At 43.6% G+C, this 18,402-nt stretch overlaps 1 protein-coding gene across 7 annotated transcripts in view; it reads left to right on the top strand.

Moving 5' to 3' along the window:
- Positions 1-2,614: 2,614 nt before the first annotated feature.
- The window catches only part of LOC106571378 (protein FAM184A), a 105,054-nt gene continuing 89,266 nt past the window's right edge, over positions 2,615-18,402 (top strand). For 6 of the 7 annotated variants that reach the window (XR_006759173.2, XM_014144395.3, XM_014144393.3 and 3 more), the window contains exons 1-2: positions 2,615-2,733; positions 3,131-3,317. Coding sequence is in view for 6 of the 7 variants with exons in the window: in XM_014144395.3 (XP_013999870.2) it covers positions 3,156-3,317 (162 nt within the window). In the remaining variant the exon portion in view is untranslated. Of the gene's footprint in view, positions 3,318-18,402 lie in introns of all 7 variants that reach the window. The other variant, XM_014144394.3, reaches the window with a different exon arrangement.

Here is an 18,402-nt window from a genome sequence, read left to right on the forward strand (position 1 = left end):
AAAACTAGAAAACGAACATAGAACGCCCACCCAATGTAACACCCTGCCTAACCAAAATAAAGAACAAAAAAACCCTCTCTATGGCCAGGGCGTTACAAGGGTAGCCTACTCTGCTGACACTGACAAACAAACAGATCAATAAAAACAATATTTTCTGATCCATTTAATCGGCCTACGAAAAGGGGAGACACAAATACAATATGAAGTCCATCTAACCTGGAGGAGGAAATTATTGTCCAAAAACAAACAAAATTGGGACTGACCCAATGATAAAGAAAGTGAATATGCACCTCACCTTGGTCAATGTTCTCTGCTAGTGCCAATTAAGTTAATAATTTTGATGACTAAAAGTATTTTCATTGTCATCTCTTTACAGCAATAGCAATTTGCTTTCCAAACAGTTTTTCTGTGATTGTATTTTAAAAAATTGCAATATGCATGGCTGGGTCTCTCTGTTTTTCACTGACAGAGTCAATTTAACAATCATATTTGGTATGATTGCCCTTCTGACTGTAGGCTTTGTGACTGTAGGCTATGTGACTGTAGGTTATGTGATTTAAAACAGTCATCTTTTTTTAAGAAGCTAATGAACCTCTCTGGCCAAATCATGCTTTCTGGCATAGTAGACCAATGATGTTTTATTTATTTCTGTAGTCTATAGACAGGAGAAAGCTAATTTGGGTAAATAATTTGGGAAATTTAATAAAATGTACTTTATGGAAAGCTTAGCTTCCCCTATCCTTATGGACACGCCGTCTAAGGCTTTTAATGTGGCATAAACACAACCAGTCATGATGTTTTAATGTTATTGTCAAACAATCACTTAAAAAAAGGCACTCCTGCAGGCTACCTGTGCACATTCGTTCACTCACAAAATAATTTCGGCATCCAAACCCCAACAGTGAACTGTGCACCCGCAATTTGATGAATGGAAAGAGAAATCAGTTACAAAACACTTACGTGTAGTGTAATGAAGTTCTGCGATTGTCATTAGGTCTTGTAGCCTGAATTGATGCCTCCGCTGTTATCCACGCGCGCCTCGGTCTCGGCCACTCATCTCCGCCTTGACAAAATATAAGTGTTCTCCTCAAACCACAACTCAATTTGGAGCGTATACCACCTGGTTTCCAGTAAATTCACGAATGTTTCATGCGGCTGACATGCAGTAATGGTGTAATAGCCTATAGTTTTGGGGCATGTTGTATTAACTGTGATAGGCTAAATCTTATAGTTAAGATTAAGATATACATTAAGATATACATTAATAAAACGACTAACTATAAGATTTAGCCTATCACAGTTATATAAGCATTTCAAGCCTTATTCATGCAGTTTTGTTGAATAGGAAATACATAATATACAATATTTCCTATTTTCATATTTCTATCAAATTTCTACTGTGTATTTGAGATTCTGTCCTCAAAAGTTACTACACCTCAGCAACGTATAGCTATTTGTTACAGAAAGGTGAGATTTTAACCTTTCTTGGAGTATGCAGCATTACTTGTTAGCCTATTGTATAAGGCCCTCTCATGATAAAAAATTACTTTTGGGTTTTACATAGATTACATTTTCGATTACATTTAGTTACATTTAAGAGGTTGTAGCCCTTTCCTGCAGTAAAATGACCAAATCGCCCTTTTGTGGCCTCATGAGTGGAACTGTATTCATATTTTTCATAATCAACAATATTTCACAAAATCTGCAGAAAATCCGGTGTTTATGTCAAACGGTTTTGTTATATTTCAATCTTCTGTGGTGTATATAAAGTGTAATATTGGGATGCAACCAAAACATTTTACATATCAACTCTATAACTGACATGGTACAGGTGTCTTGTTTTTTTAAAGCCCATAACCATGTGTGTGAGGTGTATACCTTTATTTCAAAGTAGATTTGTTTAAGACTAACAAGACACACTCTGTGTGACCCACTGCAGTAAAAGGTCAAATGACACTTTAGGGAATGCTAACGTGTCTTCTCCCTGTTTTCATCCCAAGCATAAGTGAAATGGGAAACTAAAACTGTGTGCCTGATAGGCAGCCACTGTGAGAGTGAAAGAAATCAGACAGAATAATCAGAATAAGAGGAAGGACTATGAATTGGACTATGGTTTGAGTGGGATATTCTGCTTCAGTATTCTCTTCCTATATGAGGTTACTAGCCTACTATATTCAGCACAGGGATTTAAGACTAGCTCAGTGGAAATGTTCCTATGTATAGGTGCTCCAGGCATGCAGGCAGCAAGCTTGATCAATGACCAGCTTTGTCCTCCTCACACACCTCCTAAAATGTGTGATCTGGTCATACACACGCATCACACACACACACACACACACACACACACACACACACACACACACACACACACACACACACACACACACACACACACACACACACACACACACACTCTCTCTCTCTCCTTGAACCATATCCCCAAAATATGCAAAAATTACAATGTTTTGATTAACACTATTGAAATGTGGTGAAGGTTTCCGCTGACTCTGCTCTCCATCGTAGCAGTACCAATAATATTTCATCGCATCAATGAAACTGAGGGGAGAGCGTGAAAACGAACGGAACTGACGTCAGTCATGTAAACTGTTGAAGTGATCCATGGTAACCGAGTCCTTAGCAGTGCAGCAACCACTCAGCCTGCCATAGCTAGTTATGCATTGAAGAAACCTCTCTTCGGACCGGCTCTCTCCGGTGCAAAATATCGGGTTCAACGTGAGTAACATCAATTCACCAAGCTCTTTCATTATTGCAAATACAAATCGACGAATTTCCGGAATTTGAGTGTGGTCAAACGAATGCTGTTGCTACACCTAACGATAGCCATCTAACGTTAGTTAATGCTGAGGACCTCTTCATGAAACTGCAACATTTCTGTGAAGATGGTAGGCAGTGTTAATTGGTTCAGCAAATAAGGGCAAATATTACAACGTTATGCTATCAGCTATTGCATTAGTTTTTTTCCCTGCGCAAAATGAGAGATTGATATCCAGCAGTTGAAAGATTGATGTCTTGATGTTGTTTTATTTTACGGTTTCGAGGAGAAAGATCCCGTTGCAGGAGAACCTGCTTTGACCATTGTGCCATTGATCGCTACATCACATTCTTATAGTAACAACATTTGAAGGATCGTGAAGATGGCGACTGGAGCGGGTTGGCAGCAGTACTACAGCCCTGCTGTTGGCAATCCATCGACCGGAGCAGGGAAATATAATTCTGGCTCATCATCAACAATCACCATGGAATATACCCAAGATCTGCACCTCAAAATGAGCAAGAAAATAGCACAGCTGACAAAGGTAAGGATTGTAACTGTTATAGTTAGATATTCGGGTATCAAGGGTCCTTGTATCAGGTGCTGTGACCCTGCTACTCCACCTGTCAAGGCTCGGGTGCTGAGGAGGTAACTGACCCCGATCCTGGCGTCCATCAGCGAATCGATGCTCTGACTGTACAGAACGCAAATGTAACAATTATGTTGCTAGTTAACGTAGTCATTAAGTTTGTAGAAAATGAAATGCCTAGTTTGGTCATGGGTATTATTCAATCATACAATTGAACACGGGACGCCATTACTGTATTACTCAGTGTCTTGTACTGCTCAATAATAATAACTTTTAACCCGAGGTGCTAACAGCTGTTTATGCCACCAGCTGGAATGAATTGATTGTGTGTGTGTGTGTGTGTGTGTGTGTGTGTGTGTGTGTGTGTGTGTGTGTGTGTGTGTGTGTGTGTGTGCGCGCGCTAATCACATCCTAAAGCCATTTTCAAATTGAGAACATTTAATTGTTACCCCTTTTAATAAAGCCTATGTTTTGCTACAAGGTAATTTAGGAGGCAAGTATCCCATCCACACTAGGAGCAAGATCCATTGAAGTAAAGAAGAGAGAGTGGTTCCACATTATCCTAGAACCTGACCTTGTATGGGCTATTAACCCTTTAAAGTGGGCACAGCTTTTGCTCGTGGCAGGGTTTCACATTTCAGTACATTATATGTGAGTCGGCTAAAGTACAAGACAGACTAGGCCACCAGACTAGTATTTTACCTACTCTAGCCTTGCAGTTTTCCATTTGATAACCAATCCAAAAGGATGGTCCTATGAACTAACCCAAAGTATGTGTGACCATGTTGTTTGTACACCCCAGCAGCCCCTCTCCTCTGTCTGTGCTTCATCTGTTAAGACATTTATTTTTCTTGTTCCGCCCTGTCAAACAGACACAGACAGACCTCAACTGATTTAAAGACTAGTGGCAAGTGTCCTCTTGTCCAAGTCATAACTCAGTCAAAACATTGCAGTAGTGGACATGGGTCTGAAAGGGGATACATCTAACCTGCCCTACAGAAGCATTAGAAGGCAGCTCCATTGTCTGTTTCTGAAGCTCTAGTTTGGTCAAACCACTGTCTCCTACTCCCTGCAGTAAGGTCCTGATTCATAACGTTGGCAGTGTCATTCCGAGTAGGTTGACACTACAGTATTTTGAAGCTCATTGGGATGCAAGACTCATATTTCTCAGCTTTACAGCACAGCATTAGATGTTTGTTTCAATCTCATAGTCACCTGAATGAGTGATGCAGAAAATAAAGTTTGGATGCAAAGGCATTTCAAACTGATGGGCCATATTTTATCCTACTGTAATCATATTTTTGAACGGAAGCCTAATATCCATGTGATTTATATTTCCTTTATTGGTATTTTTAATCAGATCTTGTGTTACACCGTTTGCACAAAATCCTTTCTGTAAAATGTTTATTTTTCTTGTACCGCTGCCTGCGCGAGAGCGGTATTTTATTGTCCGTTGAATGTTATATAGGATGGCTGTCAAGACTGTAAGTTGGCCATAGCAACCAGCTCCATATAGTTCAAGGCAATATCATGCAGGTATTAAGATGCATGTTTTTCTGAAGCAACTGGCCTTAACCAGTCTTTTGTCCTTAGCTTTGGCTATGAGTCAGGTTATGGGTTTCTAGATAAAAGCACCTGAAAACAGAATATTATGCAGATATATTATGCACCCTTAATATTGTTCCAAGGACAAACAGGGTACTATGTGCAAGGCAGTCTAATTGTATAGCCTATTTTAAGTACAGAGCTGATAAACAGCTGGATCTAGCTGTAGGCTTTAAAAGCTTTCCACCTGAATAGTCAAACTACAACACTATCATACACAACAGGGCTACAGACTTCGACAATTTAGTCACATTTTTGCGACCCTTTGAAATGGCTGTGCGAGTTATATTTTTAATTGGTAGCATCGGTGCGAGTTGCACATTCTACCTGGACACCGCAATCAAAACGGACTATTTCTTGCGTGGATAAGACCATGATTTGGTCGAACAGTAAAGTGCATTATCCTCATTATTCCTGAAATGATTGTGTCTGCCCTGCGTCTGTGCCTGTTTCGTTAGGGTCGGCTGCTGTGATGAGCTCACTCACTCACTCACTCACTCACTCACTCACTCACTCACTCACTTTCCTCATACGTGGGCACTGAAAAATGCATTCTCTATGTATAACATTTAAAAATGCAATTTGGAAGCAACTACTGTTGTACTTGTTGAAAAGCCCATCTCCACTTTCTCTACTGTAGGTATTGTTCGGATTTTCGTTATTTAGCCCTCCGAAAAGGCTCACCAGGAAGCACACAATGTCATGACTCGTGTTTTGTCCTTAATTTTATTTTAAATCAAATGACCACAGGTCATAAACCTGAAATACAACAAACAAGTAATGACAATATATTATTCAGATATATTATTCAAGTAATAATAATAATAATAAATCAAATAAGCCTGCAACACCATCAAAGATGTGGCGAATCTGGCTTAAAACAGCACCGACTACATCACCCAGAATGCCCAGCGCCAGAGGAGCATGCGCACAGTGACTCTGCCGTCACAGGTTGCTATGAACGCTGTCACAGGACACAGAACCCATGCCACCACATGCCTCGTCCAAAGGATTTACACACAAACGCAACATAATGCGGCACTCCAACATGGATCACCGAACCAAACCACCGCTATCACCACCGCCACCAGAAACCAGCAGAGTGCTCCGAACAATCAGCACAATGCAAATGGCTGATAATAATAGCCTAATGCTATATAGCATCTGGGTCGCTGAGCTACCGCACCCAGCGAGCTACAAGTTACTCCCGGCTAACTAACACCGACACAGTGAGGTAAACGTTCAGTGCACAAACATATAAGTGACTTAAACATCAATGCTAGACTGAGTAGTTCGCAGTTACATACCAACGGGCTGTGTGCTCCTGATGATTGTCTACGGGGAAGTGATTACCAGGTGCTGTAATTTAAGTCTCTAGTGAAGCTACGCATGCGCACATAACGTAACATATTTGAGCATCTAAGAAACTTAAAGAAATCACTCGTTCCCCATTTAATTGAACACATCAGACCCATTTGCTTCTCTTTTATCTATTTATATATATCTTTTTCTTTTTTTCCTGAGTGAGCTAGAAATCTCAACACCTCCCACTTGGCCGACTGATCGAAGATCCAAGGAGGGCACAGTCTCTTGAGTCTCTCAGTGAAAATTTCAAACTAAAGTCCAGTCTTTGTAGGCATTTACAAACATGTATTAACTAAGGAGGTAGGCTCCACCACCTTTCCTCCTACTGAGTGTAGGTTTGCCCTCGAAGCACTCAGTTGCCTCCCAGGGTTACCCGCTAGCTAAGCAAAGAACACCGAGTCACAGTCTTTGGGTACCCATGGCGAGGACTTATCTTACCTCCTCTTGGTCTTCAGCAGGAATCAAGATCACCAACCTCCTCACATCCCTGCGAATGACGATTTTCTGTGTATGTCACCTCCCTGTCCGGTGCGCCCCAGGATAAGGGAGTTGGGGGTCAAGGACTCCACTGAGTCCTCTTGTTCCTGTGCCCTGGCGTCGATGGGTCGCTCATTAGTCAAGTTGGCTGCAGAGTAGAGAAGGGTCTGGAACTCCCCCCAGGTGTAGCAGCCAGTTGTTCCGCCAAGACTGTTAAGAGCTCTTTTAAGGAGCTTAACAGCTGCCTCTGCTGCTCCATTCCTGTATGGCGAGTCTGCAGGATGAAAGTCCCATTTCCACTCTGTGCTATTTCTGTCAGCCTTGTCTTCAACAGATGCCTTCTGCAAACAGGCCAGGTGCTTGTGTAGCTCTCTCAGAGCAGTGAACCGGGAGTAGGCCTGAAGAAAGCTCTCAGAAGACTGGTCATCGATGAGATCAGCATGGACGGCTCTGGAAGTCATGCAGCAATACACGACTCCCCAGACCTTTTTCTTGGTTCTTTTCTTAACAGCGTCCCTCACTTCAAAGGGTCCAAAGAGGTCTAGTGTAGTATACTCGAATGGGTTCGCTCTACTGGTACGTTCCTGAGGAAGAGCGCTCATCACTTGCCGGCAGAGCCGGGCTCTTTGCGTCTTGCAAGTGATGCACCTGTTGACCACCTTCTTCACTGTCCTCCGACCTTGCACAACCCAGGCCTTTCTTTTAGTGTGCAGCAGTGTGGCAGCCACCCCTTCATGATTCACTTCGTGAGCTTCCCTCGCAAGCAAGGCCCCCAGCCACGACCGGAACGGGATTAAAGGTACAGCGGTTCCGTCTTCATTCCAAGACTGGACTCTACCACCACAAAGTAAGAGTCCATTGTTGTCATCTTTCATCACAACAAGGCGGTTTAAGGTCGTATCCTGAAAGTTCACGCCGTCTTGGGCTGCAAGGGCTAGGTCTTGGAAAGCTGCTGTTCTCTCTCCCACAGACAGCCTGGGGCCCCTCACCTCCCCGTTTGCTGAGCTCGAGGCTTGGTAGCTTGTCCTCAGCCAGGATTCTGCCGCTCTTCGAACCCAGGCGATTGTTCCACACAATTTAGACAAGCTACTGAATCGTTCGGGCCCGACAAGGCTCACTAGAGCTACACCCCAGGGCTTCCTCTTTGGCCTCTCTACTGCTGGAATTGGACCTTGGTCTTTCATCTGCGGTCACGGTGCGGAGTCTTGCAAGTCTGCCCCAACATCAGTATTGCTGGGGCCTGACAATTTTTCTGCCTGAGACCTGGTGACTACAGCTGAGAACGCTCTTCTCTGCAACCTTTTAACGTCATCAGCCACGCTGGTCACTATCTCACTGGCCGTCTTCACAGGCCACTCAGCCTCAGGCCAACTCAGGAACTCTGGGCCTTGTTGCCACTCTGACCCTTCATCGAGTTCCTCAGGAGTTGCTCCCCTTGTGATGATGTCTGCTATGTTCAGGTTGCCCTCAATCCACCTCCAGTCTTCCACTGGTCCAGCCTTCTGGATCTCTCCGATGCGGTTAGCGAAGAAAGTTTGGTAGCCATAGCTATCCTTGTGAATTGCTCCCAGGATTGTTTGGCTATCCACGAAGTGGACCCAGCGTGCGACCTTGATGCGGCAGTGCTTTACAAGGTATTTTCTCAGGCGGATCGAAAAGACAGCACCACATACCTCTGCCTTAATCACGTTTCCTTTCTGGTTGAGAGGGGTAAGCTTTACTTTTGACTCAACCAGCCTCACTACGACCCCATTCTCCGTCTCCCAACGGAGATAGAGCACCACGCCGTAGGAAGCCTCACTCCCATCTGAAAACGTGACTCCCATTGGATGGCCTATGGCTCCAGTTGGTGTGAGGCTTCTTTCGAACCTGATCTGGGCAAGTCTCACATATTCTTCGAGGAGTCTTATGGAAGCCTCTCGTAGTTTTGGTGAGAGTGGGTCATCCCAAGTGTCCTTAACTGGACTGCTTATACTCGCTTCTTGGTAAGCTTCTCTCACAAGCATAACCCCTTTCTGCTTTACGGGTGTGGCAAGACCAATGGGGTCGTAGAATCCAGCGATCTGGCTTAGCAGCATCCGACGGGTCAATGGGTTTGGAGTTTTACCTCTGACTTCCTCTTCGCGCAAATCGACTCCTGTTCTCATCTTTCCTCTCTTCTTTGAGAAATTTACAGAGGTCATCACACGAAGTTTGTCGGTCTCTGGTTCATAGCCGACTCCAAGTGCTTTGCTCTCTTCGTTCCGCATCTGGTTGGGTAATACCAGCGTTTTGGGCACACTCACAGTTGTCTTACTGATACTGGCATCAGTTGTGGTTGCGGACCTCCCACTTTGGCCTGATAAGACCCATGGCTTAAGGGAGAAGCCTCCAGCCTTTAAGATCTTTTCCACTCCTTTGGTGATTTTCTCCAGTATCTGCAAGTCATTGTGGGACGTCAAGATGTCATCCACATAACTATCTTCTACCACAACTCTGCGCTCCTCAACCATGTCTGCAAACTGGGGCAGGTTGGCTGTTTCTCTCATTGCCACCTGGGCGATACAACCAGCAGGTTTATCGCCAATGTTGACCCTGACGACAGCAAAGACTTCGATCACCTCCTCGGGATTGTCTCTCCAGAGGAATCTATGGAGGTGTACTTCTTTGTCTTCTAGCCAGACAGAGTTGTACATTTTTTCACATCGCTCAGGGCGGCGTACAACCCAGTCCTGAATCTCAGAAGCACGCCCCTTATCTGATTTAGGACATCAGGACCCTTGTACAGTAGGTCATTTAAACTTATTCCCATGAATTCTTGGCTACTGTTCCAGACAATTCTTACAGGGGTAGTGGTTGAGTGAGGATTAGGAGCAACTAAATGACTGATATACCACTTAGGTCCCTTCCAGCTATCGATTTCCTCCTGGGTGACTTTAACGGCAGCCCCTCTTGAGACCATATCGTGGATTTGCTCTCTGTACGCAGCCTTCCATTCCGGCTCCCTCTCCAGTCGTTTCTCAGTGTTTAAAAAGGTTGCTTCCACTGCACGTCGATTGTCAGGCAGTGTTGTGGGGTCTCCTTTCCACGGGTAAGCTGCGTCCCAGTGAGGGGATTCGCTGTGCTTGTCAGCTTGCACGTAGGTCAGACATTCCTTTATTTTCTCCAAGTCTCTTTCCTCTCCTAGGGTCATTTCCTTGCCTCCAGGGGGGCACCTACCGCATCTGCAGCCACCACACTGAGGATCACAGGCGGCGCCAATACTGTCCCACTTAAACCATTCAAAAACGTATTTGTTGGTAGTTGCAGTGTTTCGGAGGATTGCGTCTTCTTCCACCGAAACTCCACTGGGTCCTCCCGTCTTCACGAGAATCTCTTTGTACGCCCTTGAAGCTGTTCTCATTGACCTAGCGAAATGTGTTTCAGACCTGTGCACTGCTAGGTCTATCACTTCAAAGAGGTCAGGATGCGTTCCACCAACAGTCTTCCTAAGGGGACCATCCCAGAGGACGAGGTCTCCAACTACTCTGACTGGCTGTGGGACAAGGCGACCCTCTCTGTGGCTAATCAACAGGTCGATCTTTTCGGGCCGGACCAAGTCCTTGAGTTGAACATTTGGAAAGAACTTCTGCAGTTGCTGTGGCGTGACAGCTTGGTTCACCTTCGCAACATCTTCCAAGCCGTAACAGAGGAGTTTGTGCTCTGCTATTGTACCTCTGGGAGTTTTTACTCTCAGCCTCAGGGTATACTTCATGGTAGTAATGGTTTTCTCCATCCCTCCAACACCTTGGACAATCAACTTAATGCTCTCACCATTTAGCTTGAGACGCTGTGCTGCTTTATTAGAGATATAATTAGTATCTGAAGCGAGATCAATCAATGTACCGACTAGCTGGCCAGAGTTTGTCGTCACATCCAGTAGCATCATTATGACAGGGCACTCTTTTGGCTCACAACCAATGCTAGCACACACTTTTGTCGTGATCTTATTTGAAAAGGCTTCTTTGAACTCTGCTCGCACCTCTGGAGAAAGTTTGGCAAGGAGCTCCTCCTGTTTGTTGGTTAGTCCAAGCCCCCTTTTCCCCAATTTTGCGTCGCTCTGCTCTCCGCTCTTTTCCTCTTTCTTCTTGATCTGTGACTTTGGACAGAGCAAGTAATTATGGTCTGAAGAGCCCTCTTTCTGACAGTCATCCTTTGAGCATAGATACTTTTGTGTGCAGCTGCCATCGTCACCATGAAGGCGCAAGCACTTAAAGCATGCTCCTGCTCTCCTAAGCTGAGCCTTCTTGCCTGTCAGATTGAGCTTCTTGAAGACCTTGCAGGCGAACAGCCTACTTCCATGCTCGTTGTCTCCACATGTGATGCATGAGCTTGGTTGAGCGCCCTTTAGGGTGTTTCCTGATGTGGCTCTGGTGAATGCCCTCCTTTCTTTTTTCTTCTCGCTCGACCTCTCAGTATTGTCCGCCGGGCTAGGCTGTAGCTGGTCTAGCTCCTCGAGAATGTCCTCCTGCTTCTTCAAGTATTGCAGTAGACAGTCAAAGTGGTTGCGTGGTGAAAACCCGCTTCCAGGGTCATTTTTGTGTGTTATCCACTTTTCTTTCATGGAGTCAGGAAGCTTACTTTCAATCAACTGCGCAACCACTCGGTTCTTCACAGCATCTTCCTCCCCTAAGACTTGTAGGTCACGAAGAGCTCTCTCCACAGCTTGAATCAGTTCGATTGCTTCCTTGGATGGTTTCCTTTGATGGGGCAAAGTCCTTGCACTTCGTGTGCAATCAGCAGCACTATTTTTGGCTTATTTCCGTACTTGTTGTCCAGGAGCCTGAACACGTCGTTGGCGGATCCACAGCTGGACAATACGAGGTCCCTCTTGACTTTTTCATCTAGGCTTCCCAAGAGATGGAATTTTCTCACGTTTTCCAATCCATGAGGGTTTCCCAGACGTTGCAAGTCCTCCCATTCAGCTTTCCAGCGGTAGTAATCCCTCATATTACCAGCAAACATGGGCAAGCGTGCACGTTCTAGGCTGATCTGGGGCCTGTAGTTGTAAGTCCCAACTGGCTCCTCCTGCTCCACAATTTTCACTTTTCCCAGTTTCCCTTCGTCGTCGGATTGAGAACCGCCTTTCCATGCCCACTCATCCCACAGTTTTTCACGCCTTTTCTTCAACTTCCGGACCTGGTCCTTTGACTCTGTTGCCTTGGACCGAGGGATCAAATCTTTCCACTCATCCAATCCTCGTTCGAAGTTGTTGACCTCCCGTTCCAGGTTCCTATGAATCAATTCACATTCCCTCCTGGTGGTGGTGGTGATCGGTGTCCTCGGCCTGGTCCATGGCTGATCCAGCCTCTTCAGTGAGGGTGGTAATCTCCGCCTCAGCGAACCTTGTCCAGAATCTGATCAGGATGACTTGTTCAGTTTCATCAAACTTACAGTCACATTCTGCTGTTTTTCCGTCAATGTTTTCCGCCTTCTTTTTGGCTTCATCATCGTCCACTTCTCTCAGGGCCGTGGCATACTCAAACCCTGCATCTCTGACTCTGGAGTGATCCACTTTAAAGTTCCTCCACTCACTTCTCATTTCACTTTCCCCCAGTGCACTAGCTCTGGAGGTGAGGTAATTGGCTCTTCTAGTGAACGCAGTCTGGGCTGCTGACCGCTTCTGTTTTAACCTCTCCAGCTCCTCCTCTGATGCTGCCATCTTGCCAACTTTTCTAGCGTTTAACTCAAGCTCAAGTGTTTTCTGCCAACTGGGTTTAAGTAGTCCTTTAACTGTAGACTCTATCCTTATTCTTGGCTTTCACTCATTAATGATTTGCCTAGTAAGTCAGCAGATGAGCAGACAGCTTTATGGGTGGACTGTTTGCTTATCAGAAGTTAGTCTCGTGACGAATGTTCTAGCACTTGCATTATCCATGTAAAGGAGAACCGGTGGTTTATGACTGTTCGGATTTTCGTTATTTAGCCCTCCGAAAAGGCTCACCAGGAAGCACACAATGTCATGACTCGTGTTTTGTCCTTAATTTTATTTTAAATCAAATGACCACAGGTCATAAACCTGAAATACAACAAACAAGTAATGACAATATATTATTCAGATATATTATTTAGTATATTATTCAAGTAATATTATAATAATAATAATAATAATAATAATAATAATAATAATAATAATAATAATAATAATAAATCAAATAAGCCTGCAACACCATCAAAGATGTGGCGAATCTGGCTTAAAACAGCACCGACTACATCACCCAGAATGCCCAGCGCCAGAGGAGCATGCGCACAGTGACTCTGCCGTCACAGGTTGCTATGAACGCTGTCACAGGACACAGAACCCATGCCACCACATGCCTCGTCCAAAGGATTTACACACAAACGCAACATAATGCGGCACTCCACCATGGATCACCGAACCAAACCACCGCTATCACCACCGCCACCAGAAACCAGCAGAGTGCTCCGAACAATCAGCACAATGCAAATGGCTGATAATAATAGCCTAATGCTATATAGCATCTGGGTCGCTGAGCTACCACACCCAGCGAGCTACAAGTTACTCCCGGCTAACTAACACCGACACAGTGAGGTAAACGTTCAGTGCACAAACATATAATTGACTTAAACATCAATGCTAGACTGAGTAGTTCGCAGTTACATACCAACGGGCTGTGTGCTCCTGATGATTGTCTACGGGGAAGTGATTACCAGGTGCTGTAATTTAAGTCTCTAATGAAGCTACGCATGCGCACATAACGTAACATATTTGAGCATCTAAGAAACTTAAAGAAATCACTCGTTCCCCATTTAATTGAACACATCAGACCCATTTGCTTCTCTTTTATCTATTTATATATATCTTTTTTTTTTTTCCTGAGTGAGCTAGAAATCTCAACAGGTATACTTTTTTATTTTTCAACTCTCAATATTGAGCTAGTAGCCCACTGTTTTATAATACTTAATTTCATAAAACAACAAACCTTTGAATGTAGTTTTTATAACCGTGTGTTGAGCTACTTCTGTGCATTTAGCCCTCCAGTCAGCCCTGACATCAGTATACTATTTTCCCCACTTCATTGGCAATTACAGGCTCCCACTGAACAGTTTCCACAAGACCCAAAAGAGATCAATGCAAAACACTCAGTTCTATCATGGTGAAAATCCTGTGTTCCAACGGCACGTTGTGTTAGCTAATCCAAGTTTATCATTTTAAAAGGCTAATTGATAATTAGAAAACCCTTTTGCAATTATGTTAGCACAGCTGAAAACTGTTGTTCTGATTTTAAAGACGCAATAAAACTGGCCTTCTTTTGATTAGTTGGGTATCTGGAGCATAAGCATGTGTGGGTTCGATTACAGGCTCAAAATGGCCAGAAAGATCTTTCTTCTGAAACTCGTCAGTCTATTCTTGTTCTGAGAAATGAAGGTTTTTCCATGCAAGAAATTGCCAAGAAACGGAAGATCTCGTACAACGCTGTGTACTACTCCCTTCACAGAACAGTGCAAACTGGCTCTAACCAGAATAGAAAGAGGAGTGGGAGGCCCCGGTGCACAACTAAGCAAGAGGACAAGTACATTAGAGTGTCTAGTTTGAGAAACAGATTCCTCACAAGTCCTCAACTGGCAACTTCATTAAATAGCAAAACACCAGTCTCAACGTCAACAGTGAAGAGCGACTCCGGGATGCTGGTCTTCTAGGCAGAGTTGCAAAGAAAAAGCCATATCTCAGACTGGCCAATAAAGATTAAGATGGGCAAAAGAACACAGACACTGGACAGAGGAAGATTGGAAAAAAGTGTTATGGACAGACAAATCTTATGTTTTTGAGGTGTTCGGATCACAAAGAACATTCGTGAGATGCAGAAAAGATGCTGGAGGAGTGCTTGACGCCATCTGTCAAGCATGGTGGAGACAATGTGATGGTCTGGGGGTGCTTTGGTGGTGGTAAAGTGGGAGATTTGTACAGCGTAAAAGGGATCTTGAAGGAAGGAAGGCTATCACACCATACCCTGTGGACAGCGCTCAATTAGAGCTAATTTCCTCCTACAACATGACAATGACCCAAAGCACAGCTCCAAACTATGCAAGAACTATTTAGGGAAGAAGCAGTCAGCTGGTATTCTGTCTATAATGGAGTGGCCAGCACAGTCACTGGATCTCAACCCTATTGAACTGTTGTGCGAGCAGCTTGACCGTATGGTACGTACGAAGTGCCCATCAAGCCAATCCAACTTGTGGGAGGTGCTTCAGGAAGCATGGGGTGAAATCTCTTCAGAACACCTCAACAAATTGACAACTATAATGCCAAAGGTCTGCAAGGCTGTAATTGCTGCAAATGAAGGACAGAATAATTATTTCAATAAAAAAATAATTATTTACAACCTTGTCAACGTCTTGACCATATTTCCTATTCATTTTGCAACTAATTTCATGTATGATTTCATGGACAAGGACATTTCTAAGTGACCCCAAACTTTTGAACGGTTGTGTGTGTGTGTATGTATGTACAGTTGAAGTCGGAAGTTTACATACACCTTAGCCAAATACATTTAAACTCAGTTTTTCACAATTCCTGACATTTAATCCTTGTAAAAACTCACTGTCTTAGGTCAGTTAGGATCACGCACTTTATTTAAAAAATGTGAAATGTCAGAATAATAGTAGAGAATTATTTCTTTCATCACATTCCCAGTGGGTCAGAAGTTTACATACACTCAATTAGTATTTGGTAGCATTGCCTTTTAAATTTGTTTAACTTGGGTCAAATGTTTCGGGTAGCCTTCCACAAGCTTCCCACAATAAGTTGGGTGAATTTTGGCCAAGTTCTCCTGACAGAGCTGGTGTGACTGAGTCAGGTTTGTAGGCCTCCTTGCTCGCACATGCTTTTTCAGTTCTGCCCACAAATGTTCTATAGGGTTGAGGTCAGGGCTTTGTGATGGCCACTCTAATACCTTGACTTTGTTGTCCTTAAGCCATTTTGCCACAACTTTGGAAGTATGCTTGGGGTCATTGTCCATTTGGAAGACCCATTTGCGACCAAGCTTTAACTTCCTGACTGATGTCTTGAGATGTTGCTTCGATATATCCACATCATTTTCCTTCCTAATGCTGCCATCTATTTTGTGAAGTGCACTAGCCCCTCCTGCAGCAAAGCACCCCCACGACATGATGCTGCCACCCCCGTGCTTCACGGTTGGGATGTTGTTCTTTGGCTTGCAAGCCTTCCCCTTTTTCTTCCAAACAAAATGATGGTCATTATGGCCAAACAGTTCTATTTTTGTTTCATCAGACCAGAGGACATTTCGCCAAAAAGTACGGTCTTTGTCCCCATGTGCAGTTGCAAACAGGAGTCTGGCTTTTTTTATGCCGGTTTTTGAGCAGTGGATTCTTCCTTGCTGAGCGGCCTTGGGGGTGCTTTGCTGCAGGGACTGGTGCACTTCACAAAATAGATGGCAGGATGAGGAAGGAAAATGATGTGGATATATCGAAGCAACATCTCAAGACTAGAGGTCGACCGATTAATCGGAATGGCCGATTTAATTAGGGCCGATTTCAAGTTTTCATAACAATTGGAAATCAGTATTTTTGGGTGCCGATTTGGCGTCTTTTTTTATATATATTTTTTGACACCTTTATTTAACTAGGCAAGTCAGTTAAGAACACATTTTTATTTTCAATGACGGCCTAGGAACGGTGGGTTAACTGCCTTGTTCAGGTGCAGAACGACAGATTATTTTACCTTGTCAGCTCGGGGATTCAATCTTGCAACCTTACGGTTAACTAGTCCAACGCTCTAACCACCTGCTTTACTTTGCACTCCACGAGGAGCCTGCCTGTTACGCAAATGCAGTAAGAAGCCAAGGTAAGTTGCTAGCTAGCATTAAACTTATCTTATAAAAAAAACAATCAATCAATCATCACTAGTTAACTACACATGGTTGATGATATTACTAGTTTATCTAGCCTGTCCTGCGTTGCATATAATCGCTTAGGTACATGTTGCTCCAACGTGTACCTAACCATAAACATCAATGCCTTTCTTAAAATCAATGCACAATATTTTTAAACCTGCATATTTAGTTAATATTGCCTGCTAACATTAATTTCTTTTAACTAGGGAAAATGTGTCACTTCTCTTGCAACAGAGTCAGGGTATATGCAGCAGTTTGGGCCGCCTGGCTCGTTGCGAACTAATTTTCCAGAATTGTACATCCTTATGACATAACATTGAAGGTTGTGCAATGTAACAGGGATATTTAGACTTAGGGATGCCACCTGTTAGATAAAATACGGAACGGTTCCGTATTTCACTGAAAGGAAAAACGTTTTGTTTTCGAGATGATAGTTTCCGGATTCGACCATATTAATGACCTAAGGTTTGTATTTCTGTGTGTTTATTATATTATAATTAAGTCTATGATTTGATAGAGCAGTCTGACTGAGTGGTGGTAGGCAGCAGCAGGCTCGTAAGCATTCATTCAAACAGCACTTTCGTGCATTTTGCCAGCAGCTCTTCGCTGTGCTTCAAGCATTGCGCTGTTTATGACTTCAAGCCTATCAACTCCCAAGATTAGGCTGGTGTAACCGATGTGAAATGGCTAGCTATTTAGCGGGTGCGCGCTAATAGCGTTTCAAACGTCACTCGCTCTGAGACTTGGAGTAATTGTTCCCCTTGCTCTGCATAGGTAACGCTGCTTTGAGGGTGGCTGTTGTCGATGTGTTCCTGGTTCGAGGCCAGGTAGGAGCGAGGCGAGGGACGGAAGCTATACTGTTACACTGGCAATACTAAAGTGCCTATAAGAACATCCAATAGTCAAAGGTATATGAAATACAAATGGTATAGAGAGAAATAGTCCTATAATTCCTATAATAACTACAACCTAAAACTTCTTACCTGGGAATATTGAAGACTCATGTTAAAAGGAACCACCAGCTTTCATATGTTCTCATGTTCTGAGCAAGGAACTTAAACGTTAGCTTTCTTACATGGCACATATTGCACTTTTACTTTCTTCTCCAACGCTTTTTGTTTTTGCATTATTTAAACCAAATTGAACATGTTTCATTATTTATTTGAGGCTAAATAGATTTTATTGATGTATTATATTAAGTTAAAATAAGTGTTCATTCAGTATTGTTGTAATTGTCATCATTACAAATAAATACAAATTGCACAAAAATCAGCCAATTAATCGGCATCAGCTTTTTTGGTCCTCCAATAATCGGTATCGGCGTTGAAAAATCATAATCGGTCGACCTCTTCTCAAGACATCAGTCAGGAAGTTAAAGCTTGGTCGCAAATGGGTCTTCCAAATGGACAATGACCCCAAGCATACTTCCAAAGTTGTGGCAAAATGGCTTAAGGACAACAAAGTCAAGGTATTGGAGTGGCCATCACAAAGCCCTGACCTCAACCCTATAGAACATTTCTGGGCAGAACTGAAAAAGCATGTGCGAGCAAGGAGGCCTACAAACCTGACTCAGTCACACCAGCTCTGTCAGGAGGAATTGTCCAAAATTCACCCAACTTATTGTGGGAAGCTTATGGAAGGCTACCCAAAACATTTGACCCAAGTTAAACAATTTTAAGGCAATGCTACCAAATACTAAT

This window comes from Salmo salar, chromosome 15, assembly GCF_965601325.2.
Source record: "Salmo salar chromosome 15, fSalSal1, whole genome shotgun sequence".
Lineage (NCBI taxonomy): Eukaryota > Metazoa > Chordata > Actinopteri > Salmoniformes > Salmonidae > Salmo > Salmo salar.